We start from the raw sequence: 14,657 nt of genomic DNA on the forward strand, positions 1-14,657 counted from the left end.
CACAAATTTATATCTTTTGAGAACCTATGCAGATGGACTGCAAGGTTTGTCTGATTTTTTCCTTTCTTCCTACTACCACTATTACAATTTTCAAAAACGCACTTCAGCATTATTACTAACTTTCAAACACTTATAGGTACAGAGTATTTTCTAATGAATTTAAACAAATTTATGTCACTTAAGTTTGCTATAGCCCATACAGCAAATTAATATTTTTAATATATTTTTAAAACGGCTAGCCTATAGTCTAACTTATCCCTGTGAGCTATTCTTTACATCAAATCCAAATGGTGTTATATAAATATTAATTTATTAAAAACCCCTATCTGGAACTACTTTTGTATCTGAGTATATTATAGTGATGATTAAATTAATTACATTTAATTAACTTAATCTTAAGCACAATAAAATACATTATACTTTTTAGATACTTAAATATTAATCTTAAAAATTATATATTTAATGATAATATAACGAGTATAATTCCATCTTGCCCATTTGATATTTATTAAATTACAATGTAAATCATTTACATTATAATTTATTATTTAATGATATTGAATTATATGTAATGTCTTATACTCTAACTAGTCTAACTTAAGAAACACACCCACTGACATCGATATAATGTCTCTGAAAAAAACTTAAGTTGGCGCAGAGTGTAGAGATCTGATTTTGCTTTAGCCACACCATACCACACATTTCACCAACAATTTTTGACGTATTTATGGTTTTATTTGAAAAAATAATCTTGTTTATGAAATTTAATTATATGAATTATCATTTATTTTACTATTGTATAATAATATTCCACGTTTATTACCAAACATAGTGATAAACCGATAAGAAATGTACGAAATAATTATTATGTAAACAAACCCTCATATTTCAGCCGGCGGCAATATTCCGATGATGTATTGACGTCGACGACGTCGGAAAAATGTCTGAATTGTTACTTGTGTACATGAATTACACACACACACACGTAAGTACGCGAATGCACGCGACTATAATAAGCAAAATTGCGCATGCGTAATGATCATCGTGAGGCTCGTTTTTCATCGCCTCTGAGTACTAAAAATAGATGAGAAGGTAATATGGTTAGCCCGCAGCTGTAATTGCAGCACGATAAACAACAAATAGATATAGATAATCATAAACTGTTCCTATTGTCACAGAGCCTAATGAAACCGATTTCAATATAAGTTTAATTTTTGTTGTGAAGGGAGGGGAAATAACACATTCGTTGCCTCACTAAAATAATACATCCAAAACCGCCACTGCTACGGATAAAACTAAGGGAGCTCGACATACCCAAGTCCCCCCTAATTGCGCCTATGTTCTACTTCGTCATTACCTTAGATATATGAATTTTATCTTACATGATAATCGCCGCAAACCTCAATAATAATAAGCTATTTATTTTAATTTTATATTTTTCGTAGTCATTATACATCAGCAAACCTGTATCTTATATTAATAAAAATGATTAATTCGTAATATAATGATATTACTGTGTAACTTGTGCTTACAAGCACCAAAATTGTTAAAGTTCATCACATCGCGAAAGCTTTAACTAAAAAAACTTCGTTTTATCGAGAGGACCAAAATACATTTTTACAGTTTTACTAGTTATATCACTTATAACGAGCCCCAAGCACCAACTAAAATTCAATTTTCTACTAGAAAAATTGCTAAAATTGCTCAGGGAACTGAAGCATTTTTAGTACCCCAAAATGTGCAGACGACAAACGAAAGAAAAAATTACATCATTATAAAATTAATACATTCATCGCTCCGCTCAGAAATTAAAAATAAAATAGTCATATTAATATTCTATAATGAGCGTTTAAAGTTGAAATTGTTATAGTACGGCCAATGAGCGAAAAATGAGCCGCGATACCAGTGCTCCGGATGGCCGATTTTCGTCAGGGTTATATACTAAAACTTTTCGTCACCGCCACTCGCCGTACCACACCATAGTCCATACCACGCCTTAGTTTCAAACGGAGACCCCTAGTTAGTAGTTACGCTAAAATTCACCACTAGCAACGCGGCGGTCACTGCTCATTTTTCACTGGCCGTTTAAAATGAAAATATGTAATTAATGGGTATAGTTAAATATTATTAATATTATTATGTCATTACTTACAAAACTTAAATAAATAATTATTTTATTTAAATATTTAGGTATTCGTGGATATAACTCTATATGAGAATTTGTTTTATAAATATTAAATATAATAATATAATAATTTTTATATTAAAATAATTATTAATTAATAATAAATATTATAATATATTAATTGATAACCGTCAATCACTATCAGCGGAATACCAGCAGAGCAACAACCAATAAAAAGAGGCGGAAGTCTCCCACCACTTTCTATGGAGAAGTGAGGAGCCGGGAATGCGTATCAAAAATCTGTGATCATACCTATTTATTTTGTCATGATTAATTCTTTCTTGGCCTGTGACTGGATGAGGACGTCTTCCGTGATTAATTGCTGATCGGACTCAACCTTATTTTTTCTCTGGAATATTTATTTTTCAACTTATTTTCTCCAAATCGTTTTTGCGTGGCCATCAAATCATTTATTACTGGTGAGAATTTTTTCTATATAAATAATATTATAGAATAATATTTTATAGTTTTCTTTGATTATAATATCTGTCGGTATTTTATGCTATGGGTAATTATTTTTAAATGTACACAAATAATATTAATTTAAAGCTATAATAAACGTTCAATGAAACCATCGTTTCAGTCTTATAGGAATTTATAATTGTACCTATTGGCTAGTGGTTAGTGGTTACTGCAGTAGTTCACAACCAGCTGGTTAGGGTGACATAAAAAATCAACGAGAAATGAAAAATAAATACATTTTTGCGAAAAAAAAATTATATTATTATATTCATATGAATATTAACGTTTTAAACGTTTTTTTTTTCTGTGTACTGTACTTTTTTTTTTGATAATAGAATTATTTTTAAATATAAAGTTAATATGGTTTATTACTTGTGTATTTTGATGTTAGGGTGACGGTGTTTGATTAAAGTGGTTTAAGGTGACTTGAATAAAAAAGGTTGAAAAACTACTGGGCTACTGAATATTTTATTTGCACAATTATAATTTCTGTTGACGGTATTATGAAACCGTGAATGAAATGAATTATTTACACCTTAAATAATAGTATTAATATTTTAAACATATTTTAATGAACACCAAAAAAATCTCTTACAAGAATAGACGACTAGTGTTCGTGTATTTATATTTTTTGAATGACTTAATAATGGCGCAAAAGTGGAATCTGTTGACATGAATTCCATAGTAAAGTAGTAAAGTAGGTAGGTACTACAGAAATTCGGAAGCCTCATGATTGTATTGCATACTTTATTTTAATACATTGTCATTTATCTTAGATTAACTATTAGTAATATCAAATATAATTATTATATAACTAGTTATATAGTTTACATTTAAAATGCAAAAAATGCCAAAAATTATAGTTTAAAATGGACTTAAAACGGTTCTTAATTTAATTTTTAAATTTCTATTGATATTATAGGATATTATACCATTTGTACATAACATTTTACATGCATAAAAATGTATTAATTTATTAAAAAAAAAAATTAAAATGTTGATTGAATTTGAATTTCATGTGAAACATTTTTTTAAATTTTTAAAATTGCTATAAATAAAACTAATAATTACCACTATACAATTCTGTCATTTATTTATTTTTTATTGTATAATAAGAATAATATTAGTTTAAGCCCTGGTTGTAGGAACCAGGGCTTTACGTGTGATGGGTGATATTGAGAGTTTTAGTTTAATAATTATCGAATTAGTTTCCGTTTGAAATAAGTATTTTATTAAGTTGAGCCGAATTTGGTTCCTGTTAATGTTGTTATGTCAATTAGTTACAACTTTTATTTTATTTTTAATAATTGATAAAAATATAAATTGGATAGTATAAAATATATATGTACCTACTACCTACACTCTTTAGTAGAAATAGGTGTTTTAGAGGTTTATAAAATATGTATTTCTATATTTTCTGAGCTTGAACTACTGATGCCTATTGCCTGGTAGTCGGTAGGTTGTACGGCGTTGCACATAAGAATTTACAGGCGCTAAGTCAAGGCAACGGAGATATAACGTTTGTAAAATAAGTATTGATTTATAGCTTATGCCATATTGCCATAACATGAATTAAGATTTACAATGTATTAATTTAAAATGTAAACTGTATTATGTATTTATGTTACGTATTTGTGTTTTTATTATCAGTACTTATGTATTCATGTTCGAGTTTACAAACAATTTTATAAATAACTGAAGAGTTGAGATATACTAGCGTCTAGCACGTATAAAAGGATTGTTTACAGAATAAATGAGTATTAATCCATAAAAGTATAAGCATTATAATTAATAGAATAAAATATATAAATAATTGGTTAGTAAAATAAAAATGACTCAGGAGATAAGTGTTTTTGTAAAACCTCGATTAAAAGAGAAATTAGTGGACTATTATATCCATTATGTGATTTTAGATAAATAAATGATGTAATTAATTTGTGAATATAAAATTAAACGCAAATTGGCAATTTTTTCAAAAATAATAAAAAACAAATATCTCATTACCCTATCTTATTATTATGTTGATAAACTTTCATTAATTTTATCTTATTGAACCAATAAAACTTATTGGACTAAAATGACCAAAATTGGGCCTATAAATTAATGAATCAATAGTGACGAACGGTCGATAACTTATTGATTCAAAAGTTATTATGGTTTTGTGCAACGTGTTTTAATTTTTATCCATTCAATAACTCAATTTATTGGTCCAATATAGTTTTGTGCAACCGGCCATAAACAAGCATAGATAATAATTAATATTAATAATAAATATTATCTATGTAATAAGGAATTTAAAATTAAATTTTTGTGTTAACCTTATCGAACACAAACACAATTACGTCGTGGGTTTTATGCGACACTCGACACAGCACTTATATTATTATAATTATTTTTCAGTATCCATGTAATATTTATAGTATGTCTGGAATACATATTTTTATGTTATTTATAATAATATATCTTAATTATTAAGATATTAAATAATTTCCTAATTTCCTATGAAAAAAAAAAAAAATAATAAAATAATAGTTTCGCTAAAAATTGAAATGTCGATAGTAGATGGCATGGCGGTGGCTTTGAGTAAATCTGTACAAATGTCTAAATTTTGGAAATAACCAATAATTTAATTTTTTTTTTACGTTTTACGACTGCTTAATTTGTTTCTACTTGTAGAGAACCCGACAATAATATTGTAAAATCTTTTGTTTGTTTATTTCAGTCACCATGGTTGCACATAAGATGTTGAGTTTGGTACTTGTTGGGCTATTATTGTCATCTACTGCTCATGCTGGCCCATTGGCAGCTGGAGTTTGTTATGCTGGATGTGCTGCTGTAACTGTAGCTTGTTTTTCGGCAGCTGGATTCACTTTCGGCACCGTCCCCGGAGCAATTATTGCTGCTACACCCGCGTTAGCCGCGTGCAATGCAGCCTTTGGGATTTGTGAAGCTAGCTGCATCGCAGCCTTGGTCGTACCAGTACCTTAAAAATATTTTCATTTTAAACAGCTCAAAAAATAAACTTTTTTTTCCAATTAAACATAAAAATTTTTATTTTGATACATTAATTTTGCACTTAAATACACAAAATAATATCATCAAAACTAGAAAATAATCTTTTGCATATTAAATAACTTAATGTTCTAAATAAACTGCTTTTTTTCTTTGATTTTGTTAATTGTTTTTTTTTTTATTCAATAAACTATTGCTTTTAATATAATATACAGTGATTTCTTTTTTTTTTTATTATTATTGATCTTATAAACTCGATGGCTAGGTATAGCCACATTAGTTACAATTTAAATTGAGTTGCAATATTTACAGCTTTACCATAGACCTTATTCTAGTTACTATAATATATGAGGAGTTAAAGGTCTATATGGTTTTAAAACATATTCTTATATGAATAGTACAAAATTCAAAATAAAGTGAGGTTACATTGTATAGGTATACTCTGGTTATATATTTTTAAATTGAAATTCAGGACCTGTTTATTTCAATAATTTATGTTATTAGTTTTATCTTCAGTTATGGCCTTACGGGTCGAATGAGTCATGAGTGCAACATCAAGGGTCATATCTAATTCAGTATTTTTGAAAGTATCGAACACAATAATATTAATTTAATTATACCATTTTAATACATAACAATTATTATAGATATTTAGTTATTATGTTACGACCGCATAAAGTAAATAATAAGTACACACAAGTTCGGAATCCGTGTACATATCGGACGATTAAAATCATCGCCCCGGCGGCAGTATGATTATTGTGTTCCCCTTCTTAGTTTTCGTACTCCGATCATAGTTATGAAGAGCCAAGAGCGGCTTTTAACATCGCCAAGCGATCCGCTGCTCGCGGGTCCCGGAAAATTGTTATTGCTTATCGATTCTCAGAAGTCACAGACGCTAAAGTGTTGAATGATTTACTTTAAAACTCATTATCTGATAATCACGGTATCACCTGTGATGTTTTCATAATATTTATTAGTGTAAATATAGGAAACACAATTTTTATTTTTAACATTTTAACAATATTATACTACAATATAAATTTGAAATTTGATATTAAACGTTTTATGATCCATGGACCGTTTAATAGTTTAATTATGTTGTTTTTAATGGAGACCACTTCATGGGGATATAATGATAAATAATATGTTGTTGGAAAGCTTTCGTGTATATTTTGTATGTATTCCGGAATTCGGAGTGTATTAAAAAATATAAACTTTTGTTATGTCAATGTTCACACTTGAAACCAAAAAGTTTCAAATTTAGTGCCTTAGAGGCAATTTTAGGTACATATTTCCTGACAATTTGGGAAAAATTAATACCAATTACTATCTAAATTAAATGCAGGTAGAAATAATATAAATTACAATTAATTAATTGCGTTTCATATTTTTGCAATGAATGCGTTTTTGTAGCCATGTAAATGAAAAAAAAGTATATGATCGAAGACGCCTAGGCCCTAGAGCGATATATTCAAAGTAAATAATATCTCGCTGTGTATTAAAAATTTTGATTATTTATTATTATAATAATATTATAATTTACACTAATATAATATGATTATTAAATATTGATTGTCGGGGCGTCGACTGGCATTGATAGCGGTGAATTGTTGATCAATAACAATTAACAATCTATTAGACTCTATAATAATATAATACGCAAATTATATTTTAATATAAAACAATCAATAGCACGGATATTGATAATAATATATTTGTAGTCATAGGTCAATAATACATTTAATGCATTGTAGTTTTAGCCATTTATGACTGGAAATATTTTTGTTGGTAGTTGGTATTAAAAATAGTTGTTTTAAACATTTGTAAACTATTCTAGACATTACAGGGTCTAGACCTTGTACCCTTTTTGATATGGCCTTGGAATTTGGATACAGATGAATCATGAATGTTGACGGTAAGTCAATAGCGTATGTGAACATTTGAGCAAACGTGAAATTTGAATATTTGAATATCAATAATGTAATGAACCAATATTTAGCAGGTAGGTAAGCAATAAATTATTGTCAAAAATATTTATATATTATAATTTATAATAATGCTCGAGTTGGAGCTGTGGTTACAACCATGTACTCGGGCCGAAAGTTTCTTTGGTTAATGCATAAAAATATAGTCAATGAAATTATTCCTGGTGAATAATGTGACAATGTGACATTTATAATTATATAATATATTATTATAAATTATAATGATTATTTTATTAAAACTGGTAATATACAGGGTGATTCTTTTATCATCAAACATTCATTATTTCAAAAAGTGTTGACTTTATTCAATATTTTTAGTTTCATTCTTTTTTAAAACTATATAACACTTATTTTGTACACTCCTATAATTAATAGTGAAAATGTGAAATCACTATCGACTAGATTTTAATATGGCAACCTATATTAAAATGTAATATAATAGGGCTATTGTTTTAAGAATTTAATAATTATTTTTCATTTAACCGTAACTTACGGTCCGTAATAGAGTTATAGCTGCTCAAAGTTGGTAGTTTGATGTTTTCAGGTGTTCCTCCCATGGATTATTATGACTTTATCAAAATATGACAATATTTTATTAATTATTATTTTTATTGCAAGTTGGACAATTTATTGATTTCATAATATAGTATAGGTACTAGGTAGAACCGACTATTCTGTAGGTCCTATAGAATAGTCAATTACAACGTACTACGTAGTAATTACTAGTACAAAGTACATCACTGCGTCAAACGATAGTTTATTACCTACATGTGAAAATAGGTTTGCATCCACCGTACACTTTTGATTTAGATCCGATAAAAGTTGATAAGCAAAAATCGCACATTTTATCAGTCATTGTATAATAAAATACTCCAAACTTATAGTGGTTAAAACCGCTCACTGTTTAAAAATAATGTTAAAACGCTAAATAACGTTCTTAAGGTCCTTACACAGTACACACTAGACTAGGCGAATAGTTCGCCGCGCGGGCGTGATTTTAAATCGCCTTGAATTTTATTCGCTAGAACACAAAGCTTAAGCCCGGATTAAGATAATTTTGAGCCCATAACCATAATCAAAATTTTGGTGACCCAGAAATAAAAATATTTCAGACCAAAAAAATTGTATTTATAAAATATGTATTTCTTACTTTTTTAAAATACAGAAATAAAAATGTTATTTGTGTAAATAATTTTTTCTTGATTTTTGGGAAGTAAACTTTAATTATATCCTGGGTATTAATTATCTCCAAAACATCACTCTCTGTACACAAAACCATAAAACTATTTAAATTTTCTTGAGAACTATTTGTTCTATAGGTACTTGTTTTTTATACGAGTCAATTTGGAGATGCTCTTTCAGCCGAACAATTTGCAATAGGTATTATGTTATAGCTTATATGAAACATTAATGTATTATAATAATAATGATAATATAAATTTATATCATTGCAAATCTTTGTATTATTTTATCTTATATAAACCAGGTATATTATATTTATATACCAGTGTACATGTTTCTTTTGATTTACTAAACATACTATTATTACTATATCCAAATATTTCAGATTTAATAAAAAAAAAAACTTACTATTCGATATGGGCCTACCATTGTTTAATATCCGTTGTGGGCCCGGGGCCATGGCCTCCTCTGCCCCCCTCCCTTAATCCGGGCTTGCAAAGTTTACACCCTAAACAATTTTACGCGGTTAAAAATCGCGCCAAACCATATGTTATTCAGACGAAACGCGCGCGAATATTCGCCCAGTGTGAATAGACCCATTAATTCAAAACAACGTGTTTAATTTTAGCCGTTTTGGGCGAATGTTCGCCGAAAATTAAGCATGTGCGAACAGTCGCGGACGATAGCGTATTTTATCCGCTCGCTTTACACAGTGTGAATGGTCTAATTTCATAGAAGTTGTTTAATTTTTAAGCGAACGTTCGCGGTGATTTAAACTCGCGTCCGCGCGCGAACTATTCGCCTAGTGTTCTTAACCGACATTTAACCGGACATTGTAAGAACGGCCGTACTGCAATATAATATATATTGCTATAATCATGCCAACATTGTATAATATCGGTGTTCTCGAATTACGGATAAAGTGATAAAAACCATGCGAGTTGCGGACGAAATCTAAAAAGGTATCATATACGAATTGCGGACACAAATATAAGATACTATAATTGCGAACAAATGTCCAATAATTATTTTTTGTACAACGATTGTGGACGTTGGGAAATTACTGTTTGATAATAACGCCAATATATATATTATACCTACATAATATAAATGACGATCGACATTATTGGTCATTGGACTAATTATTATTATACTAATAATTTAAAACGAGTAAAAAAAAAAATAGTCGAAAAGAAGGCATTAATTAATAGCAAACAAATGTTGCAACATTCAAGTGGTGACATCAATTTAGAATATCATTTATACGGGCTGTTTAAAAAAAAAAAAAATTTGCCACAAAATTAAAACTTTAAATATTATAAAACATAATAAAATAACTTTAAATAATTTAACAACATTTTAAAAATAACGATTGCTCTTTCGCAAGACATATTTTTAACACCTACTAATTTTTTGGTAGCTTGTCCCATTCTTGAAAAGTGGTGAAGGGATATAGTGTATACTTTTATAATATTATAATAGTTAAAAACGTAGGTACGTGATTTTTTGCAGTTTTATTTAAATATTTATTTATTAGCCATTAGGTATAGTTATGGATTTTAAATTTATCAATTGGTATTAATAAAGGGGAAAAGTGTTTTTACAATATTAAATAAAGATTATTCAGAGTGAATTTAGAGTACTTACATTTTAGATTCTGAACGGATGGTTAAGGTGCATTATACTCGTTCTGAAAAAAATTGGAAAATCAAGAACGTAATTGTCTAGTAGAACTTCTCAAGATTTTTTTTGTGAAAAAATCAAAATAACATGTTTATACATTAAAATGTTGTTACCAAAACGACTTCCAACATAAGAAACCCAGGTATTGTCCATAGGAATTCATTTTTTTTTTACTAAAATCAAGTTAAATTCTAGTAATTGTGATATTTGCAGTAGAAACATCCTGTAAATATTTTATTTTTAACAAAACAATAAGTCATAATTAATACCACAATTTATTTTATTGAATATTTAGACATAACATAAATAATCAAATATAAATATGCGCTTCTTACAACAAAATCTTTATTTTGAAGATCCATCTTTTAATGTAATTGTTCTATTAAACACTAATTTTGTATCATTAGAATCCAAATCTACACAAAAATATCCCAATCTTTCAAATTGATAATTTTTTAAGACTGGCGATTTTAATATGTGTACGTCAGCATAAGCATTGACTATTTTTAATGAATCTGAATTAATATCACTAAGATAACCATTCGGAACTTGATTAGTGTCTTCTGGATTTTTATGCATAAATAATCGATCATATAATCTGACTTCAATCTCAATAGGATTTGAAACCCAGTGTATAAATGCTTTTGGTTTTGGTGCAGTTTTAACATCTGTTGCTTCAACATGAATTTCTTCTATTGTTGTTCCAACAGTTATCACCTTAATCACTTTGATAACAATTCCAGCATATCTTAAACCAACAGTTTGATCAATGGTTAGGCGACGATAATCTTTATCTGCATTTTGACTAAAATCACTGGATTCAATATACAACACTGATGAGAATTTGATATCATGCCAACCTTTGTCTGGATCACTAGGAAAATCAGGAACACTTACTGAATATGGCTTATTTAATTTGTCAAAGTTGGTTATTATTATTTTCAAAGGCTCTAAGGCAACCATAGTTCTAGTTGCTGTAAGATTCAAGAAATCTTGAACTTCAGATTCGAGCATTTGTGGATCAACAATAGCTTGAGCTCCAGTTACACCCATACGAGCACAAAATGAATTTATAGATTCTGCAGGAAAGCCTCTACGCCGTAATGCAGATAATGTAAACAACCTAGGGTCGTCCCAATCATTAACAATTTTATTTTCAATTAATTTACCAATTTTTCTTTTTGATACAACTGTATAGTTCATATTGAGCCGACCATATTCCCATTGTACAGGGCAATAAAGATCTAGAGAATTGCACAGCCAGTAATATGTAGATCTTCGGTTTTGAAATTCTTTAGTGCAAAGAGAATGAGTAATATTTTCAATAGAATCACAAAGACAATGGGTATAATCATATGTAGGATATATACACCATTTATCTTTAGTACGATGATGTGGCAAAAATTTTATACGATAAGCAACTGGATCTTGTTTACCTTCTTCAAGAGTGACTTTCATTCTTAATGTAGCTTCTCCTTCATCAAAAATTCCATTTTTCATATCATTAAGTAAAGATAAATTTTCTTCAACAGGACGATTACGCCATGGGGACGGTGGAGGATTAAATCCTTGCATATCTTGTTGTTTTTGATGGCAGACATAAGCTAATCCTTTTTTTGTCAGAGAAATAGCCCAATCATAGAGTTGATCAAAATAGTCTGAAGAATGAGTGATTCTATGAGGTTTATAACCTAACCATTCAACCATTTCTTTAATACCTGTAAAATATTTTTCTTCTTCTTTCTCTGGATTTGTATCATCATACCTAGAAGAAAACAAAAGATGATTACAACAATGCGACTTTACTAATAGGGTAAAAGGGTTAGGGTTTGAAGACAAATGCATTCTGTTTTTATAAATAATTATAAAAAATAATGGGTAAATATTACTTTTACTATTTTATTATAATGGCTATATACATATTTATGGTACAAATCAATAAAAGCTTGCAAAGATAATGCATTTTTAATGTTATATTTAAAATTATCTTTAATGAGTATACTTTATTATGACTATTAAATATATCAATTATCAATAAAGTATTTAATAAAGTTAATTAAATATTTATCAAAGTGCTTATATTATCTATAGATTAAAATGTGTTCTTGATTGGTAAATTTAAGAAAGTTTGTTAATAAATGCTTTTTATTGCTTTTTTTCATATTTTAAAGTGATTTTTTTTTTAAATTATGAACCCTGTTTATTAATAATATTAATTTTTATGTTTTTACCTGAGAATACATTCACCACCAGAAGCTTTAGCAAATCCAAAATTTATATTTATGGCCTTGGCATGACCAATGTGTAAAATTCCATTAGGTTCTGGAGGGAATCTAGTAATAACTTTGCCACTAGTTTCTTTTAAATGTTGTGTTAATAACATTTCTGTATTTTTTGTAATGACATAACCATCAGTTTTAAAATTTTCCCCGGGCTTGTGGAAATCGACTTTACTCATTACCTCTTCAATGGACAATGGTTTATAAGCAAGAGTCTTTTTTTCTATAGGTTTGATTTCTTTGACTTTTTTCTGCTTTTGGACAGGTGCTAAATCAGCTTCAGTTTTAGCACCTAAAATATTCAAAATTTGACTGTCAACTTCATTTTTTATAGCTTTTCCATCAGCCCACACCAGTTGTTTTCTAACTTCTTGCATTAGACCACCCGTGTTAAACTTATATCTTTTCTCTAACAATTCATTCTTGTTTTGAGATATAATTTCTTCAACTTTTTGTTTTATTTCGTCTATTGTAATAACAATACCAACCCCACATGCTTTATCTAACTCCAATAAATCTATATTTTCATTTATTAATGAGCGTAAGTAATCCAAACAGCAATCAATTCTTTGGGTAGTATCCAATTTGTTTTCAAATATATATGAGTCAATGAGACTTACATACTTTGAATCTTGATTTTTTAACTTGGAAGCTAAGTGGTACAATAAAGTACCATAATTAGTTAAGGGTTGATTTGTTTTCGGAAATTCATTGATGACACTTTTTAAATTGGAAGTCAAATTTTTATTTTTTAATGTTTCTTTAGCTTTAGCCTCAGAAAGACCAATAGATACAAATAAATCCAAATCAGACATTTTCAATATCTGAAAAATATATTATTCTTAAATAAAATAATAATAAATAATATTTATTTACTATTTTTACCAATATCTATTACAAGACTTTGAATATCTTTTGTTCTAATCAGAGCACTTGAAACAATTCCAATTGGAGTATGTAAATCTTCAACAGCAATATGGTCATAAGCTCCAGTAGTTGCAACAAATGTAGCTTTCACTAGAGAATTATCATATAAGGTGGCTGTAAAGCGTTTATCTAAAACATCAAATGTTGTATATTAATAATTAATATTATGTGTTATATAATTATTGAAGCTGTACAAAACTTTTAAGTTAATAAAATATAGTTCAAACTTTCATTAAAATGGAACAGACATTAATTTAAAAAAATCAAAATTACCTAACTTATCTATGTATATTACCATATTAGTTGTAATTTTTAATCTATTTTACTTAAGCTCAATAGTGTTATGCGTATAAGTGTTGTTTAACTTGGTAGTAATATCCGTCATTATCTTAATAGATTCAGTAAATGTACAGTTCTGAGTGTACAATAATAACAAATGTCTGGACCTCATATTTATGGAGTTAATATGCACAATGAAACAAATTTAAGTGTTTATTGCAATTCTTTTTCCTAATTTTAAGTATGGATAATTATATTGGCTATTGAAATATCTTAATTATATAGTTATCTGCAAAGAAGTGGTATGTATTAGTTAATATACATGGTTTGTCATGGAGGTATGACAATTTTACATTAAAATTACATTTTTTACATTTTAATGCATCGGATCATTATGAAACAGAGACACTCTTTATATGTGAGTTAAGCGAGAGCTTAAGAGGCCAAACAAAAATAAAAAATGGTAGGTATTATTTTAAATGATGCCTCTAAAAAATTTGCACCAGAAACTAGCTAACTTTTAGTACCTATAAAAATAAAAAAATATATGAAAACCTATGCAATAACTGTATTGACTTAATAAACAATCATAAATATAAAAAAAGTAAATTAGTTGGAAAATGTTTAATAACAAACAAACAGTAATTAGATAACATCCTT

At 28.2% G+C, this 14,657-nt stretch overlaps 2 protein-coding genes across 3 annotated transcripts; one reads left to right on the forward strand and one right to left on the reverse strand.

Moving 5' to 3' along the window:
- The first annotated feature begins 2,435 nt into the window (after positions 1-2,435).
- Positions 2,436-5,869, forward strand: LOC114120478 (uncharacterized). Its single transcript, XM_027982395.2, has 2 exons — positions 2,436-2,604; positions 5,370-5,869. The coding sequence occupies exon 2, from the start codon at positions 5,375-5,377 to the stop codon at positions 5,633-5,635; it is 261 nt and encodes an 86-aa protein (XP_027838196.1). The 5' UTR covers positions 2,436-2,604; positions 5,370-5,374; the 3' UTR covers positions 5,636-5,869.
- A 4,902-nt stretch (positions 5,870-10,771) lies between these two features.
- Positions 10,772-13,825, reverse strand: LOC114120441 (probable glutamine--tRNA ligase). Of its 2 annotated transcripts, XM_027982342.2 has the most exons (3): positions 13,677-13,825; positions 12,744-13,615; positions 10,772-12,277 (listed from the first exon to the last, which is right to left on the reverse strand). In XM_027982342.2, exons 2-3 carry the CDS (start codon positions 13,604-13,606, stop codon positions 10,858-10,860), a joined length of 2,283 nt encoding a protein of 760 aa, XP_027838143.1. In that variant the 5' UTR covers positions 13,607-13,615; positions 13,677-13,825; the 3' UTR covers positions 10,772-10,857. The 2 variants fall into 2 exon arrangements, with proteins under 2 accessions (XP_027838143.1, XP_027838144.1); XM_027982343.2 differs by lacking the exon at positions 13,677-13,825 and having other exon boundaries at positions 12,744-13,632.
- Between the last annotated feature and the right edge of the window lie 832 nt (positions 13,826-14,657).

Source organism: Aphis gossypii, chromosome 2, assembly GCF_020184175.1.
Source record: "Aphis gossypii isolate Hap1 chromosome 2, ASM2018417v2, whole genome shotgun sequence".
Classification (NCBI taxonomy): domain Eukaryota; kingdom Metazoa; phylum Arthropoda; class Insecta; order Hemiptera; family Aphididae; genus Aphis; species Aphis gossypii.